Source organism: Netta rufina (genome assembly GCF_964035555.1).
Source record: "Netta rufina genome assembly, chromosome: 1".
NCBI classification, from domain to species: Eukaryota; Metazoa; Chordata; class Aves; order Anseriformes; family Anatidae; genus Netta; species Netta rufina.
Genome location: NC_140123.1, coordinates 164939937 through 164954922, shown reverse-complemented (window position 1 = coordinate 164954922; position 14986 = coordinate 164939937). Strand labels below are relative to the sequence as shown.

Sequence of the window (14986 nt, the reverse complement as noted above, 5' to 3'; positions counted from 1 at the left end):
CAAAGACAGAAGAACCGATTGTTTCATTTGAGCAGTCAACTTTCACATTAATCACAGTAATCTAAATCTCTATTGTTTAAAATACCTAAGAAGCGTGACCTCGCTTAATTGATAGCTTCGGCTTTTGTCCTTCTGGAGAATTTTGCATACTGAATACAAACTGTAGAAGAAAAATATTACAGCCTGAAAATGACTTAAATTCCGTGTTTTATGACATAGTGAAAAGGAAAACGGTGATAAAATGTCAATTTGACAATGTTCTGTGTGCTTGGATCCCTGAATGTAAGCAGAACTCTGATTTTAGACGTAATGGTTGGTGAGTATTTATGAGGGTACGAAGAACTGCCTGGACGTGACTCAGCGTGTGATGTGACTGCAGTGTACAAAGTTTAATGGTTTATGTTCTCCAGCATTTTAACAGATTTGGAGGACCAATAACGCTGCTTTTGCGTGTGGCTCACACTCGGCGCAGAAAGCGAATGAGCCCACCACACCCCTCCCAGGGCACGGTCTGCGCAGCTTCCCCCGGGGACAAATTCTCTCTGAACTGAGCGTTCTCACAAAGGAATTTTGTTTCTATTTCATATTTATTAAAAAAAAAAACAAAAACACCAGCGCCCCCCCCTCCCCATGGCTGCCGTAAAGCGCAGCCTGGCGGAGGCTTGGCGTTGCGTCGCGCGGCCGGAAGCGCGGCGCACTTTGCGGCGGGGCCGCCCCTGAGGCGCGGCCGGGCGGCCCCGTGCGCCCTTTCCGCCGCGCCGCCGCCGAGGCAGGGTGAGCGCTGCCGGGCTCCCCCCGCCGCCGGGCCCCGCTGTCCCCCCCCCGCTCCCCACAGCGCTAACCCCGCGCCCCTCTCTCTTGCAGGAGTCATCATGCCGGCCAAGGGGCCCCTGCAGAGCGTCCAGGTCTTCGGGAGGAAGGTGAGGGCCGCCCCCGCCGCCTCCCCCCCAGGACTAGGCCGCGGCCTCCGGGTGCTCGGCGCCCACCCGGGCCCTGCTTGGGGGTGGCGGAGCCCGGCGCAGCTCCGGGGGTGGTGCCCCGGAGCTGCCGTGCGGCAGGGCCGGCGCTGGAGAGGCCTGCTCAGCATCCACGTGTCGTGGGGCGGCGGGCCTGCCGGAGATGGTGCCGCCAGGGAGCAGGCCCGGCCCCGCCGGTTCAGGGAGCCTCATGGGGGCTCCCCGGAAAAGGGCCCGGATCATCTGCTTTGGTGCCCGGGAGCCGTGTTAATTTAACATTGGGAAATAAAGCTTGCGTTGGGGGTTCCCATCGCCCCACAAGTCGTAGGTAGCAAGCTTTTATGAAGAATTAGGCCACAAAATTACCGTTTTGATGAACGGATTGGGTATTTCTCTCACACTCAGATAAATATAATATTGTTAAGATGGTGCTGTAATACTCTAATATGTTGGAACGTAAGAAATGGTACTATCTTGTTTTTTGAGGGGTGCTAATATTCAGCACGAAACTAAAGATTTTAGATTGTTAAAGTTTCAGAAGGTTTCACTTTATGTTGCTATTGTGAAAAATGAACTGCTTCAGTAACATGTGTTTGGACTTCTAGAAAACAGCAACTGCTGTTGCCCACTGCAAAAGAGGAAATGGCCTCATTAAGGTGAATGGAAGACCTCTGGAAATGATTGAGCCCAGAACTCTGCAGTATAAAGTAAGCATCCGCCTAGCCTCCCTACCTGCTTGGATATTAAAATCCCTTTATTCACTTAATCACTTGAGGATGGAAGAGTTGATTGCCTTATTGACAGTACTAAATATTTTTTGTGTGTAGAAATGTAAACACTGCAGAAAACGCAGAAAACTCCTGTCATAATTATGGTGTTGGTAGAGGGATTCTTGCTTAATTGGGTTAACATACCTTATTTACACTGTATAAGGTGACTTAACTTTGATACGTGCAAACATCCATATGTACACACAAAGAGTCTCAAGTGAGCATGAATGATACGAAGTGCTGTGGAACAAAATTATGTAAAATCAGTTACCATGCGTTTTGTTGTCAGAAGTATTTTCAGGAGATAATCAATTTTTTACATTGAAACAGGAAACTTCAAAACTTCCTGTTCAAAAGATTCGTTAAAACTTAATAAAACGGTTGGTTGGCCTTTTCACAGAATCACAGAATTGTCTAGGTTGGAAGAGACCTCACATCATCGAGTCCAACCTTTTGAAACTTAAATAAAAAAAAAAAACAACAACAACTTAGTTTTACAGTACTATTAGTAGATGTCAAAGAATGCTGCAAGAGATGTACAAGTCCAATTTACATGGGACATGTACTTGTAAAATTAAGGCTCTGCTTTTCAGAATGTTTAGTAACTTCACACTTCGTAAACGTGCTACAAGCTCTAGTCCTTGTAGTCTCTGATCACAAATTAACTTTTTTGTTGTGTTTTGTTTCCTAGCTGCTTGAACCTGTCCTGCTCCTGGGGAAGGAAAGATTTGCTGGTGTTGACATCAGAGTCCGTGTGAAGGGTGGTGGCCACGTAGCGCAAATCTACGGTAAGGCTTTCTGTGGAACCTTCTTTGTGGGATAGAACAGATCAAACCGCACATGTGAGAGACCTGAGTTGAGAGTAGCAGCTTGTGCATCTCGGTTTCACTACTCATACAGTTTTTTGTATGGACATAGTGGTTATATTTTATTTGCAGAGTTGTAACATCTGGAATAAGTTGAACTAAGGAAATTTGTGAAATTGTGAGGAGATTTGAGGAATGGATCTTGCATGTTGCATCATGATAATTGGAAGTGTGCCTCTACGCAAAAATTTTTGGAAGGCAGAGAATGGGACTTACCATTAGAAATTGTCTTTAATCCTAAATTTTTAGGTTGTCCAGAATCATCTTTAATCTGACTTGCAGAGCTAGGTGGTGGTTCTTACAGAGTAGATTGAGAACATACCTGCATTAGATAGGGTTGCTCTTTACCTATGATAGATTTGTTTTGCTGTTACAGTTTGGGTGTAGATCAGTGGAGTTGAAGCTGCTTAAAGAGCAGGAACATGTTTCAGTCTCTTAAGTAGATTGCATTAATTTTTCAGAAAATTCAGTTTTTCATCAAAACACTGATCCTAAACAAAATGTTTACAGTAACTCCCATAGCCCTGTTTTGAGGTCTGATGGGTACGTTACAGGCTTGTTTTACAGAGGAAAGCTGACGACTACGCATGCCATCCTGTTGTGCGTTTTGCCTCTTTAGTATTTAAACTCACCAAAAACTTATTCTTGCTGAAAATTATAGACATTTTAGAGAGCTGTGTTTTTAAGGATTTGAAAATCATGCCTGTTAGAAGATAAACTGAAGTGTCTAAAGAAGGTGATCAGGACTGCCCATGTACCTTGGCTAGTTAGCGGTTGTTGAATCAGAAAATGAACTGTGGGTGGCCTCTTGGCACACGTTTCTTCAGATTTGCCAAAATAAAGGTCACATGGAGTATGTGGGAGGGGAGATGAAGGAGGGGAAGGACAATTTGGCAGAGAACAAGACAGCAAGTTTCTCAGATAATTGGCACTTTGTGTTTATTTTGAGTTTTAAATATATTTGCAATCTTTACTGATCCATCTTCTTTCTTAACAGCTATCCGTCAAGCTATTTCCAAAGCATTGGTGGCTTACTATCAAAAATGTGAGTTCGTTAGTTTGTTCGTGAGTTTTGTTTGTTATATTAGCCTTAAGTGGAAATGTATTACTTCTGATAGGTGTGAAAATGCCAAGATTTTGTTCCTTGTGAAGTTTCTAAAACTGAAATCTTTTTTTTTTTCTAAACAGATGTTGATGAAGCTTCCAAGAAAGAGATCAAGGATATCCTAATCCAGTACGATAGGACTCTGCTGGTTGCAGATCCTCGCCGTTGTGAATCCAAGAAATTTGGAGGACCTGGAGCTCGTGCACGCTACCAGAAGTCTTACCGTTAAAATTGGTCAACAGTTATGTGACAGTCAATAAAAAATAAGAATTTGATAAATTCCGTGTTTATAAATTGTTTTTTTCCTGTATGGGTAGATAGATTTTCAGTTCAGATTGATTCACAAATCCATTGATATTAAAGTAAAATCAGAGGGCTTTCATCAGTTCTCTTTGATCCTTTCATGGTAAGTCTTGATAGACTTCAGGGTCTTGGGAAGGAAGAGCAGTTTTCTGCTGTGGGTGTACTTCAGAACATAAATTACCAGAACATAAAAGGCTTACATCCTTTTTTTTTTTTTTTTTTTTGGGGGGGGGGCAGGGTGGCTGGTGGGGTGGGTACATGCAACAGCTTGTTGAAGTGGACTTTGCATTTCTGCTAAGTCTAAACATGTGGACCTTTTCAGGGATCTGGATGGTCCTGGTGTTATGAGGGGAGATAAGTACCCTTGTTCTTCCCATGTGAAAATGTCTGTTAAAGCCTAGATGCAGACGGCATGCAATGTGTAGGAATGGGTCTGACTCCTAGCTGGTAATGCATATCTTAAATGATCTTAGTATGCCATTCTAGAGTAATACTGCATTATGTATCTCTGAATGCTTTGGGGTTGGCATTTAGTGTTCTTGCAAAGGAATTTTATTGCCATTATATATTAATGTGAAATAACCACTTTTTTAAAGTCCCAAATGTGGACATGGAATATTAAGTGACAGCACTGCATTTGCACGTACTGCTTATGTTGATGCATGCGTGAGGCAAATAATTCACCACCTTGAGGGCAACTCCCTCAGCATAGTCTAAAGTGTATATTCAGACACTATTTTAAAATTTCTATTTAAAGTTTACATCGTCAAAACCAAAGTAATTATATATGTTCATGTATGAAGAGAATGACCTCTTGCCCTACAAGCTGTTACCAGACAGTAAGAGGCAGTTTTCTGGATTAGTATGTCTAAATATAGGAAACTTTTGAAGTAAACACAACTTACTTTCAAAAATAGCTTTTTGTAATTGTAAAACATAAAAAGGGCTTTGTTTTACAAAACACATTGGGGCTCACTTCATCTTTTGGCCATGTTTGCTCATTACAAACACAGGTGGATATAGACATGGAGAACTGTATCTAATGATAATAAAATCCATTTGGTAGCCAGACTGCTCATGTCATGAGCTAGGTGAGGTGATTGAAGTCCTTAGGGAAATACATGTGAAAAATTCAGAGCTGAAAATCTGACAGTAGTTTGGAAGAGCATAACTAGTTTGTGTGTTTATGAAACATAAAATGTTGGAGAAGTTCCAGTTTCTCATCTCTTGAAGCTTTGAGGATTTTCATTTTGGATGTGGTCTGATTAGGAAGAGGAAGAGTTAAGTTCTGAGTAAAACTTGGGATGTGTCAAGGCTGTTGGAAAGGCTAATTCTGTCCCTTGGAAGAGTTGTAAGTGATTGAATGAGACCTTGGAAATGAGCTGACCCCACAGGCATGAAAACAGCCCTATGCTGTTGTTTGCTGTTTGGAAACCAATCTGGAGAGGAACTGGAAGAAACATTGAGGACAAATCAACCAATAGCCTAGCTTCTGCCCTACTGCTCTCTTCTATCTGGATATTTTTTTTGTCTGCTGTATGCTTGTATGACAATACTGAAATTGTTATATGAGCATCTTGATACTCCAGATTTTTGTCCGGATTTCTATGAAATGTGGTATTTCTTCTCTCACTTAACTTTTTTATTTCAGTGTAAGTCTATACAAAGTTAAACTGACTTCCTTGAGTTGAGTTGGGGAACTGGAGATATAGCACGATATTGTCCTTTTGCTCTAGTTTAGGAAAGCGATTATTCATAGATTTTTTTTTTTTTTATATATATATAATCATTGGCACTTGTTATCTTTTTGCCTTTTATGGATAAAGCTTTTATTTAAAGTACTCTCACTGAAGTGTAGTTACTCAGGAGTTAAACATGTAACTTGAACAAATTCTTTCTGAAAAAGAATTCTCCATCCATCTCTCATTTTAGCTGTCAAGTGTCTGCCACAAAATCCTTCAATTCATGACCTGAATAGAAGTAGAAAACTTATTCAAACCTTTCACACTTTCATTGGAGGGGACTGTTGCCTATTCTATTGCCAATTGAAATACCAGGATTTTTTGTCTTATGCTAAGTGAATGATATATTAAATCCCAGACACTTGCTGTCTCTTTGGCAAGATGAATAGTTTGCTTTCCTCAGTCCCTTCCTTCTGCATCCTCAGTGTGACCCATTTCTTGTCCAGCAAGTTGCTCAGAGTCTGTACCTTGTAAGAGTTGCTCACAAAGTACTCTGGCTCTTGGACTGCTGAGAGCTCCAGTGTTCTGACTTGCAGCCTGGCTTTCTAAGGAAAAGATGCTATGTAGGGATAACTTCAAATTTGATTACTGAATTCCCGTGAGTTTTGTGAAAACTGGCATCTTGATAGATGTTAATTAGTTTCAGCTGAGGAAAAATAAGCCTTTTAGTTGTTAGGCTCGTGTGGTGACTGACAAGCAATGGCTCACTCAGGGCTTAGGAAATGTGTACTAGCCTGCCAGTTGGCACATACGTACCTTATGCTGTGACTTGTCCAAAACTGATTCTTGCTGAGCTCTTAGACCAGTCAGATGCAGGGGAAAAGGGGGGGGATACAGAGTTCCCGGGATGTGAAACTCAGGGGCAGGGGAAACGGAATACCCAGTGCCAGTAACCTTAGAGGTGTTTTCACAGTTATGGGGAAACCTGATTTATCAGTTTTCTGCCCACAGAGCAGCTTGTAGCAACTGGGGGGTTTTGTTTTGTTGTTCTTTTATGGAAAGGCTGAAAATAAAACTTGCATTGCTACTAATATATCCAGAGATGATATCTGTGTGTTATTTCTTCAGACAAAAAGCTCTTAACATAATAAAAATGCTTTCTGAACTGAACTCTGATCCTATGAAAATGCCCTATTAATCCTGGAGGGTGATGTCATTCCCACAAACTTGTTTTTTACATGAGAAATGTTTGCGGAATTGGACTAGTGTCTGCCTGGGTGGTGGAAGGCTGGAGATCTTTATTCTAAATGGTTGTTGGCCGATTAACCACTAGAGGGCTTAACTTCATTGCAGAAGGGTAATTAACATGAAGTTTTAAACTGTGGGAATATGTAAGGAGAAAACATTTTCATAAAAATCTTCCTTCCCCTTTTCCCTTTTCTTCTTTCCCCCTTTCCCTCCCTTTTTCTGATGTCAGTCAAGCTCTGATGATTAAGCATTTGCTCTGGCCAAGGACACCCTTCCACAAAGAAATAAAAACAATTTGATTTCAAGCCCCTAGTGAGGTTTTGAGCAGCTGTGGAGGTAGTTCTTGGAACAGAAGAAATGCCCCTAACCGTATCACCCAGCTCTTTCATGAGCTTCGCTGATATAAATTCTTAGGAAGATCAGGCACACACATTGGAATGTGTCCCCACTTTAATTATTCATTGAAAATACCATTGAATCATAGAATATCACGAGTTGGAAGGGACCCATAAGGATCATCGAGTCCAATTCCTGGCACCACACAGGTCTACCCAAAAATTCAAACCATGTGTCTAAGTGCACAGTCCAAACGCTTCTTAAACTCTGACAGGCTTGGTGCAGTGACTGCTTCCCTGGGAAGCCTGTTCCAGTGTGTGACAACCCTCTCAGTGAAGAACCTCTTCCTGATGTCTAGCCTAAACCTCCCCTGTCACAGCTTGACAGTATTCCCGTGGGTCCTATCACTGGTGACTAAAGAGAATAGATCGGCGCCTGCCCCTTCACTCCCTTTCGTGAAGAATCTGTAGGCTGCGATGAGGCCTCCTCTCAGCCTCCTCTTTTCCAGGCAGAACAGGCCCAGTGACCTCAGTCTTCTCATACATCTTCCCCTCTAGGCCCTTCACCATCTTTGTAGCCCTTCTCTGGATGCTCTCTAATAATTTTACATCCTTTTTGTACTTTGGTGCCCCAAACTGCACACCATGCTCAATTATCACTTCAATTAAGGCTGGAGTGTGAGCTCTAAAAAGTACCATGTTTTGTTACTGATGATAATGGATCCAAATCCAAAACAGGGCAAGCTTGAACCCAAGATAACTGAAGGCTGTTATTTCTTCAGCCGTTATTTATAATCATGATAAAATGCATAAGCTGTATATAAAATTAAGTCATCTCAAATGTTATGTTGGAAAATCTTGAGCAAATTTATTTTGATGGTAATAAGCAAATATTAGTGTTGAAAACTTCTGACTTAATTTTGAAAGAAAAATCTATAACTTGAAAAATGACACCAGATTTTTTTAAGTGTAGGCCAACGTGTGTTCTGTACTGTGTACTTTTTCTCACCAAAGTGATTATTTTCTAAGGTATTGTTTCTGATCACATTGTCCAGAAGTCCCAATCTGTGAGTATTCCACTACTTGTGTAGATAATTTGTCATTGCTTGAATATAATTTGATTCTTTTTTTTTTTTTCTTTTTCTTTTTCTTTTTTTTTTTTCTCTCTTAATATAGTTCTATGAGCTACAGTTCAGTATACTTGGATGAATAATTCTTTTTCCTTATTAGCTAATGTCCTTCATGTGCTTGGGACTGTGCTATTTCCTACCCTGCCTTGAGCAGAGATATCCAGACCTAATGAAACCTATTGCTCTAACTCTTAAAAAGACCCTTTACAGCTGCAGAGGCTTGTTCTACTTTTAAGACATTAGAAGTCAAACAACAACGAAATACTAACACTGTATATTACCTCAACTTTACTATAGAAAAATTGAAATCAAACAAACAAACAATCATTATAATGGCTTCTGTTAAATTAAAAGAGTTAATTTATATTAATGGAAAGTTTTATTATTTTTGATGCCACATATGAAACACGGTGTGAAATATCATCTTGAGGAGTGGAAGAATCCCAGATCAGATTTCTTACAAGAGTTTGAAATGTTTTCTACATCAGACATAGCTTCAGAGGAAAATAACTCAGAGACTGGTAATGGAAATTGGAAACTCTAATGCTGTATTGGGTTCATCTCAGCTTGACAGCAACCTCAAGGCATCATCCTCTAACAGGAGATTTATGAGAGCATGAAATGTTGATTAGCCCTTGCCACCTCCTACAGGGTAGGTGCCCCCATTAAATGTTTGCAATCTGTGACTATGACTACATTAGTGTGTTAATTTGGATAAGGAGCTCAATCCTTTTACTTCAGTCTGCAGACTGGAGTGGTTTGGGATCTTGTGGAGCAGATTAAAATAAGCTGGAAAATGCAGACTGGCTGCATATTCAGTGAGTGGGAGCAGCCTGGAATTAGTCAAAAGTAAAAACAAGGCAAAAATCTCCTTGAAATGTGAATTGTGTAATTAAGTTTCCTTTAGGATTTACAGAATAATGAAACACAAGATGGACAGATAACCCATTTCAATGGCTGTTTGGTAAATATTTTGTGCATGTATGTATTTGTAGAAAACTGCATCCAGAGTCACTTAAATACAGTCAGTAATAAAACTTAAGAAATAGTGGAACTATAGTGTACTGTAATAAATTATATCAGTTTGCAATAATTGTCCTTAGGCCACCAGTGATCCTAAACCTGCATGGGTACTGCTGTGTGGACTTGTCTTTGACTATGGTTGAAAAGGTTGTGTGTTTTCCTTTGCCCTCTCTTCCAGTCCATCAGGGGAGAGGGGAAGAGAAAGGGCTAAAAGAGCTGATGGGAGAAATTTGTACCTGAGAGAGACACAAAACTTCTGAATTTTATTTTGTTCCACAACCACCTTGTGCAGAATGCTCCCAGCATCCTACAAAGTGCTAGGAGGAATGAAGTATAAGGCAAAAGATAGGCTTTGCAAATGAAAGTGAATTGCAGTAATTTCAATTACCGTTATATGTGTCATTAAAACTGCACTTTTTAATGATTCTATTAATGTTTAGAGTAAAGTGGGTAAGGTTTTTCCATTTTAATATATGTTCATGTTAAATTTTGGTTAATTTACACTTTTCCATTTTAATGAAAATTAGAAACAAAGCCCCTTGGCTCCGTTGACTTCTTTCTCCTTTTTGGTAGTATGAAAATTTCCAAACAAGTTTTTTAATGAAAGTGAAGTACAATTATCTTCTGGGAATTTTTATTTTGTGACAGGAGCAAACTATATACAAGAATGTATCTCAGATATTCTTAAGAATCCAAATGTGTTGTTTGATGGAATTTTGTGTTTCTCCTTTTGGAACAGATGAGGAACATTCATATGTTAATCTCTGAAATAATCTGGTTATATTTTATGCATTAACATAACTGGAGGTTCTTGCTAAATTTTTTCACTATAAGAAGCAAAGGGCAGAGATCAACGCAACCTGTAAAGCACACAAAGGTGTAATGACAACTGAAGGATCTCTCAAACCATCATGACATGGCAAAATTTCTTTCTGTCACTGTCTTCTGTGTTATAAAGGGCCGATTGAGCTCAACAGAGGAGTAATACTTGCAGGTCTAGCGAAAGTGTAACTAATACAGACTCTGCTGAGGAGTTACCATGCATTACTAATGAGAGACATGCAGCCGGAAAGTTGTATGCAACATTTGCAAAGCTCCTGAAGCTGTATGTATCTACCAAGCTTGATGTCTTCTTTTTTCCTTTTTGTGTTGTATTATTTCAAATAATGCATCCAACTGTTTATCTTTGAAAGGATTTAAACACACTGTAGGAATACGTAGTTATAAGATGCCATCATAATCAAAGCCATCAATTTGGATAAATTTCCTATTACCAAATTATACTGAAATGAACATTGTGGGAAAGCTGAATTTAATGATACCGTGGAGTATATTTTTGCTTTATTCACTGCTGTCCTCTTTGCAAGGTAAGAACTTTATTCCATTTCTGAAGAAATACTAACTTTTAAAATGAGTTCTCTAAATATTTTATTAATACAGCTCCTTCTTTTTCTATCATTATCAAACAATATTTTTAACCCTTCTTGGAATTCATGAAAGAATAACATAGGTTAAATAACCCATTTTACATATCTCCTTTCTCTCTGACAGGTGTTGAAGCTAAAATATAGCTCTTATTTTTTAAAAAGACACATTTTCTATGTCTGAATTTTGTTACAAAATAATTATAAAGGAACTATGTTTAAGTTTCTTTTATTTCTTGCCACTACTGTCAGATGAGTAAGCAGGTAATGAATTTCAACGAGGTATGACTTTATTTCATCAGACTGCACTTGCACTTTGTTTAAGCATTTTTGGAATGCTAGAATAAATAATTGCTCTTCTGGTTATAGAAGCAATCCTATTTTTAACTGGTATATTCACTTCAGATGGGTCTTGCAGATAGTTTCTTTGCAGCCATTATGAAGATTTCTAAGATAATCTGAGAAAGAGTGTAACCTGATTACAATTGAATTTTGCAAGTAATATTCAGAAAATGATTACACCTAACTGCTGAAGGAGCTTGATTCTGGATAGCTCTGAGTATCCCTTGTACTTATAATTACCTTCCGTAATTTTATCAGATTTAGTCTGAGCCTCTGAACAACTAAGAACTCTTCTCTCTTTTTGGTGGTAGTATTTACCAGAGTTGAGACCATGGAAAACTGGGGTTGATAAGCCCTTGAAAGAATCAAGCTATCAGGAAGGAAAGCGTCTGTTGCTAGGTCCCTTAGGAAGAGAAAAAAGTTCATGTAAAAGTGCTCTGGAAAACTCAGGATCATTAGCTATTTTTTAAAGAATAAATTTCAGTAGTGTTGTTTGCCAAATGCAGAGTGAGTTTGTAGAAAAACATTTAACTTAATGACTTTTTAATCTACAGGATCTTATTGCAAGCTTTCTCTTTTGAGAAGAACTTCAAGGTAAGTTTTTATTCCATATTTGTCAAGTTCTACAAATAAAACAAAAACATATAAGACTTATCTGATATAGCATAAGTTAGAAAGTAAAATATAGCCTTGAATTTGACATGTAAGATGTCAAGTACATGTGCATTGGATGTAAAACACACTTTCAGAATGTTTACATCTCTTTTCAAAGAATTTACACAACAGGCATGGATCCTCTATTTGAAAAATGAAGGCACTTATGAAAAATGATACTTCTATGGTCTCAAGAAAGCTTAGTGGAATAATGGAATGAAACCAGGATGAGATCATTATTTTATGTCTGGAAAAATACATTAAATGAGTATCCTTCTACAATTTTAATTGCATGATAAAATCCTAGCTGCTATTTGAAGCACAGAAAACTAAGTGCTATACAGCCATAAAATAAACATTTTCAATACAAGTTTTCATGTAGAAGCTGAAATCCAAACAAAACCCAAACTAGGGAATGTTCCTGATCCCATTGAATTAAATGGGAACTATGCCATCGATTTTAGTAGAAGTGTCCAGTTGGACATAGCTTTGGATGTCTAGTGACCTCTGTATCTAGTGAGCACACATGCATATCAAATGATATGCCATCTTGGACTGTTGATAAAACTAAGTATGTTTTATAGCCTGTTGCCCTTGTTTCTAAACTTAATTGCAAATTTAAGTCAGCTATAGCTGGCAAGCCATCTTTTGCTATTTAAAGCCCTATCACAATATATTCAAATCATACTTGGGGGAACTTGCTGCCACACACACTGCCAGGTATCTATGAAACTGCTTTGCAATTTTGTATCCTGTCATAAAAGCTTATTTTGCCTGCTTACCTCTCCCTCATAAGACCTATGTACCTCCCTAATAAAGCATCCCATGTTTGAGAGCAGAGATTGGAGCACTATTGAATTCTGTAAAATGAGACCATGAAAAAAAATCACCATTTTAAATGTTAAGCCAAGAAAGACCTCTTTGATAAAGTGATGGTAATCAGAGAGAAACACTTCTCTCTTGGGAGCTGCTTATTCAGGCTGTTCCAGGGACCTTTGATTAAACAGGTTCCTTTTTGTTTTCTTCCAGAAATGAGTTTAATGCAACTCGACAGAAAAGAGATCTCTTAACAGCAGAGGTAGGTTATACCTCTGAAAGGGGGATGGTGGGGAAAGCCTCCCCCTTTTCTGCTCTGGGGCTTTGCTGATGTTACAATGGGGCCTTTGTAAGGAGCAAGGCTGTGGTAACAGGAGGACAGTGAGGAGGAGCTGCTGTTCCCTACCTGCTCACCTCCAGCCAAGACCCGTGGCCTCACACATTCATTTGTTCTTGGTGAAACGCTCTCTGAATCACCCACCCTGATAGACCGACTGACGCATACCATGGGAAATAACACCGTGGTTCTTCTGCCTTTTGTGAAGGCAAACAGAAAGCCCTAGAAAGCTGTTGGTGTTTGATGCAAAGCACAATGATGGCTGTAGACAAGGAGCCTGCATGTGGTGTGGTGATGGTGGCAGTTCCAGCCCAGGCCCGGGTCCTACCACTGCAGCCTAAGGTCTGTCCCTCCTCACTCCACGCTCTGTACTGCTGCCTTATGCTGCACAAAGGTGATGTTTGAGTAAAATTTAGTAGTATAAGGGGAAACTCATTCCCCTGTGGGTAGACATCTTAGGCTACAGAGCCCAAGCAGCTGTTATAGCCCTCTTCTACAGGGGCAGGCATGGAGCCCAAAGACTCTTTTCAGGGTCTTGCAGGCAGGCTGCAACAGAACCACAAATCATTTTCTCTATGTCCCTTGGAGAATTTTGTGTCTCCTCACCAAGTTAGAAGGTAGCCAGTATGAAATATAACACTGAGGTGAGTCATACCTCTTCTCCTCACTAGGAAGACACCTTCTGAGGGAAATGGGCTCTGGGAACTGATGGTGGTCCAGAGGTGTGCTCAATAGGAGAGCAAATAAGCTCTATCTCCCCAAAACAGCACAAAAGCAAAAAGCTTCTTTGCTGAGAGGCCTGGCTCAGGGTAACCAAGAGAGAATATGAAGAGGGGTGTTTTTGTGCAGGGGTGGTGGGGAACATCTCTGGCTAATGATGGACCCTGGAACAGCTTTCTGGTGAGCTGGTGAAGTCCATTTCAGATTGATTTTAGACAAATTGTGCTACTTGGGTGCATCAAAGTATTTCCAGTTGGAGGAGGGAAGTATTTATGTCACTGCATGAGGCATTGGTGGGACTTCACCTGAACCATTTACTGTACAGTTGTGTTTATGCCGAGATCCATTAGTTTAAGCTCCAGACATGGAGAAGTACTAGCAGAAGGAGTGAAGAAAGAGTATCTTGCAAATGAAGACTTAAACAAGTTGCTTTGCTCTGTTGTACTGCTGAAGGCTGGTGTTAGACGTGTGGGGAGCATGGAAGGGTAACTGCTTTCTTGTAATACATCAGAGAGGGAATTTTTAAAAAACAAAGCAACAAAACAAAGCAGGGATGAAGAGCTATTTAAGAAAAAGGGCTAAGCTTTGTAAAACAAAAAGATTTTAAATGACCACGAATAAATGTACAGGGGAAATATTTAACTGCCCAGCACTTCATCCTGGTAAACTTCCCAACCGTACTTGTCGGGGCAAAAACCCCAGAGTGCTTGTCACGTGGAACTTGATTAGTTCTTGGAAGAGATGATGTGACGCGACAAACTGCAATAGCAGAGTGTTGGGTCAGATCCAGGACTTCCTTACAGTCCCAAGTCCCCCTGTTCCTATACAAGACAGGATGCAGATCAGGCAGATCTCTTCTCTCTCACCCCCCCCCCCCCCCCCCCCCCCCTTTTTTTGTTTGAGACCAGCTTAAATGAGTTCTGAAGGATCTCAAGGGGGATGTGAAATCCATCACAGTTGAAGTGGCCACAGTTAGATGACTGGGGAGTGGCACAGGGCATGAGTTAGGGGAGAAACATTTGGTATTTGACGGAAGCAAAAAAGGCAAGAGTCTTGTCTGAGCCCTCACTCTTCCTCCCGAATGTAAACACAAATCTCTCCCAGTGGAGCCCTGCTGGTTTGTTGCCTTTGGTGAAGCAGAAAACATGGAGAGGAGGCCAGCAATGACCCCAGGGCACAGATGTATCCTTCCCTGTCCCCCAGAAACCATGCTTCCCTTCCCCACAGTGCCAGGTGCTGCAGTCACTGCCTTTCCTGCTAGTCTGGGCTGCCAAT

The 14986-nt window shown here is 40.3% G+C and overlaps 2 protein-coding genes across 2 annotated transcripts in view; both read left to right on the top strand.

Moving 5' to 3' along the window:
- Window positions 1–711: 711 nt before the first annotated feature.
- On the top strand, window positions 712–3976 carry RPS16 (ribosomal protein S16). The gene is made up of 6 exons (XM_084287589.1): window positions 712–774; window positions 865–920; window positions 1562–1663; window positions 2418–2514; window positions 3590–3637; window positions 3781–3976. Exons 2-6 carry the CDS (start codon window positions 873–875, stop codon window positions 3924–3926), a joined length of 441 nt encoding a protein of 146 aa, XP_084143715.1. The 5' UTR covers window positions 712–774; window positions 865–872; the 3' UTR covers window positions 3927–3976.
- Window positions 3977–10685: 6709 nt separating this feature from the next.
- OTOGL (otogelin like) overlaps window positions 10686–14986 on the top strand; it is a gene marked incomplete at its 3' end in the record, with an annotated part of 96164 nt that continues 91863 nt past the window's right edge. Inside the window, 3 exon segments of the mRNA XM_084305824.1 lie at window positions 10686–10785; window positions 11739–11778; window positions 12868–12916. Coding sequence (XP_084161950.1) covers window positions 10707–10785; window positions 11739–11778; window positions 12868–12916 — 168 coding nt within the window. The 5' untranslated portion in view covers window positions 10686–10706.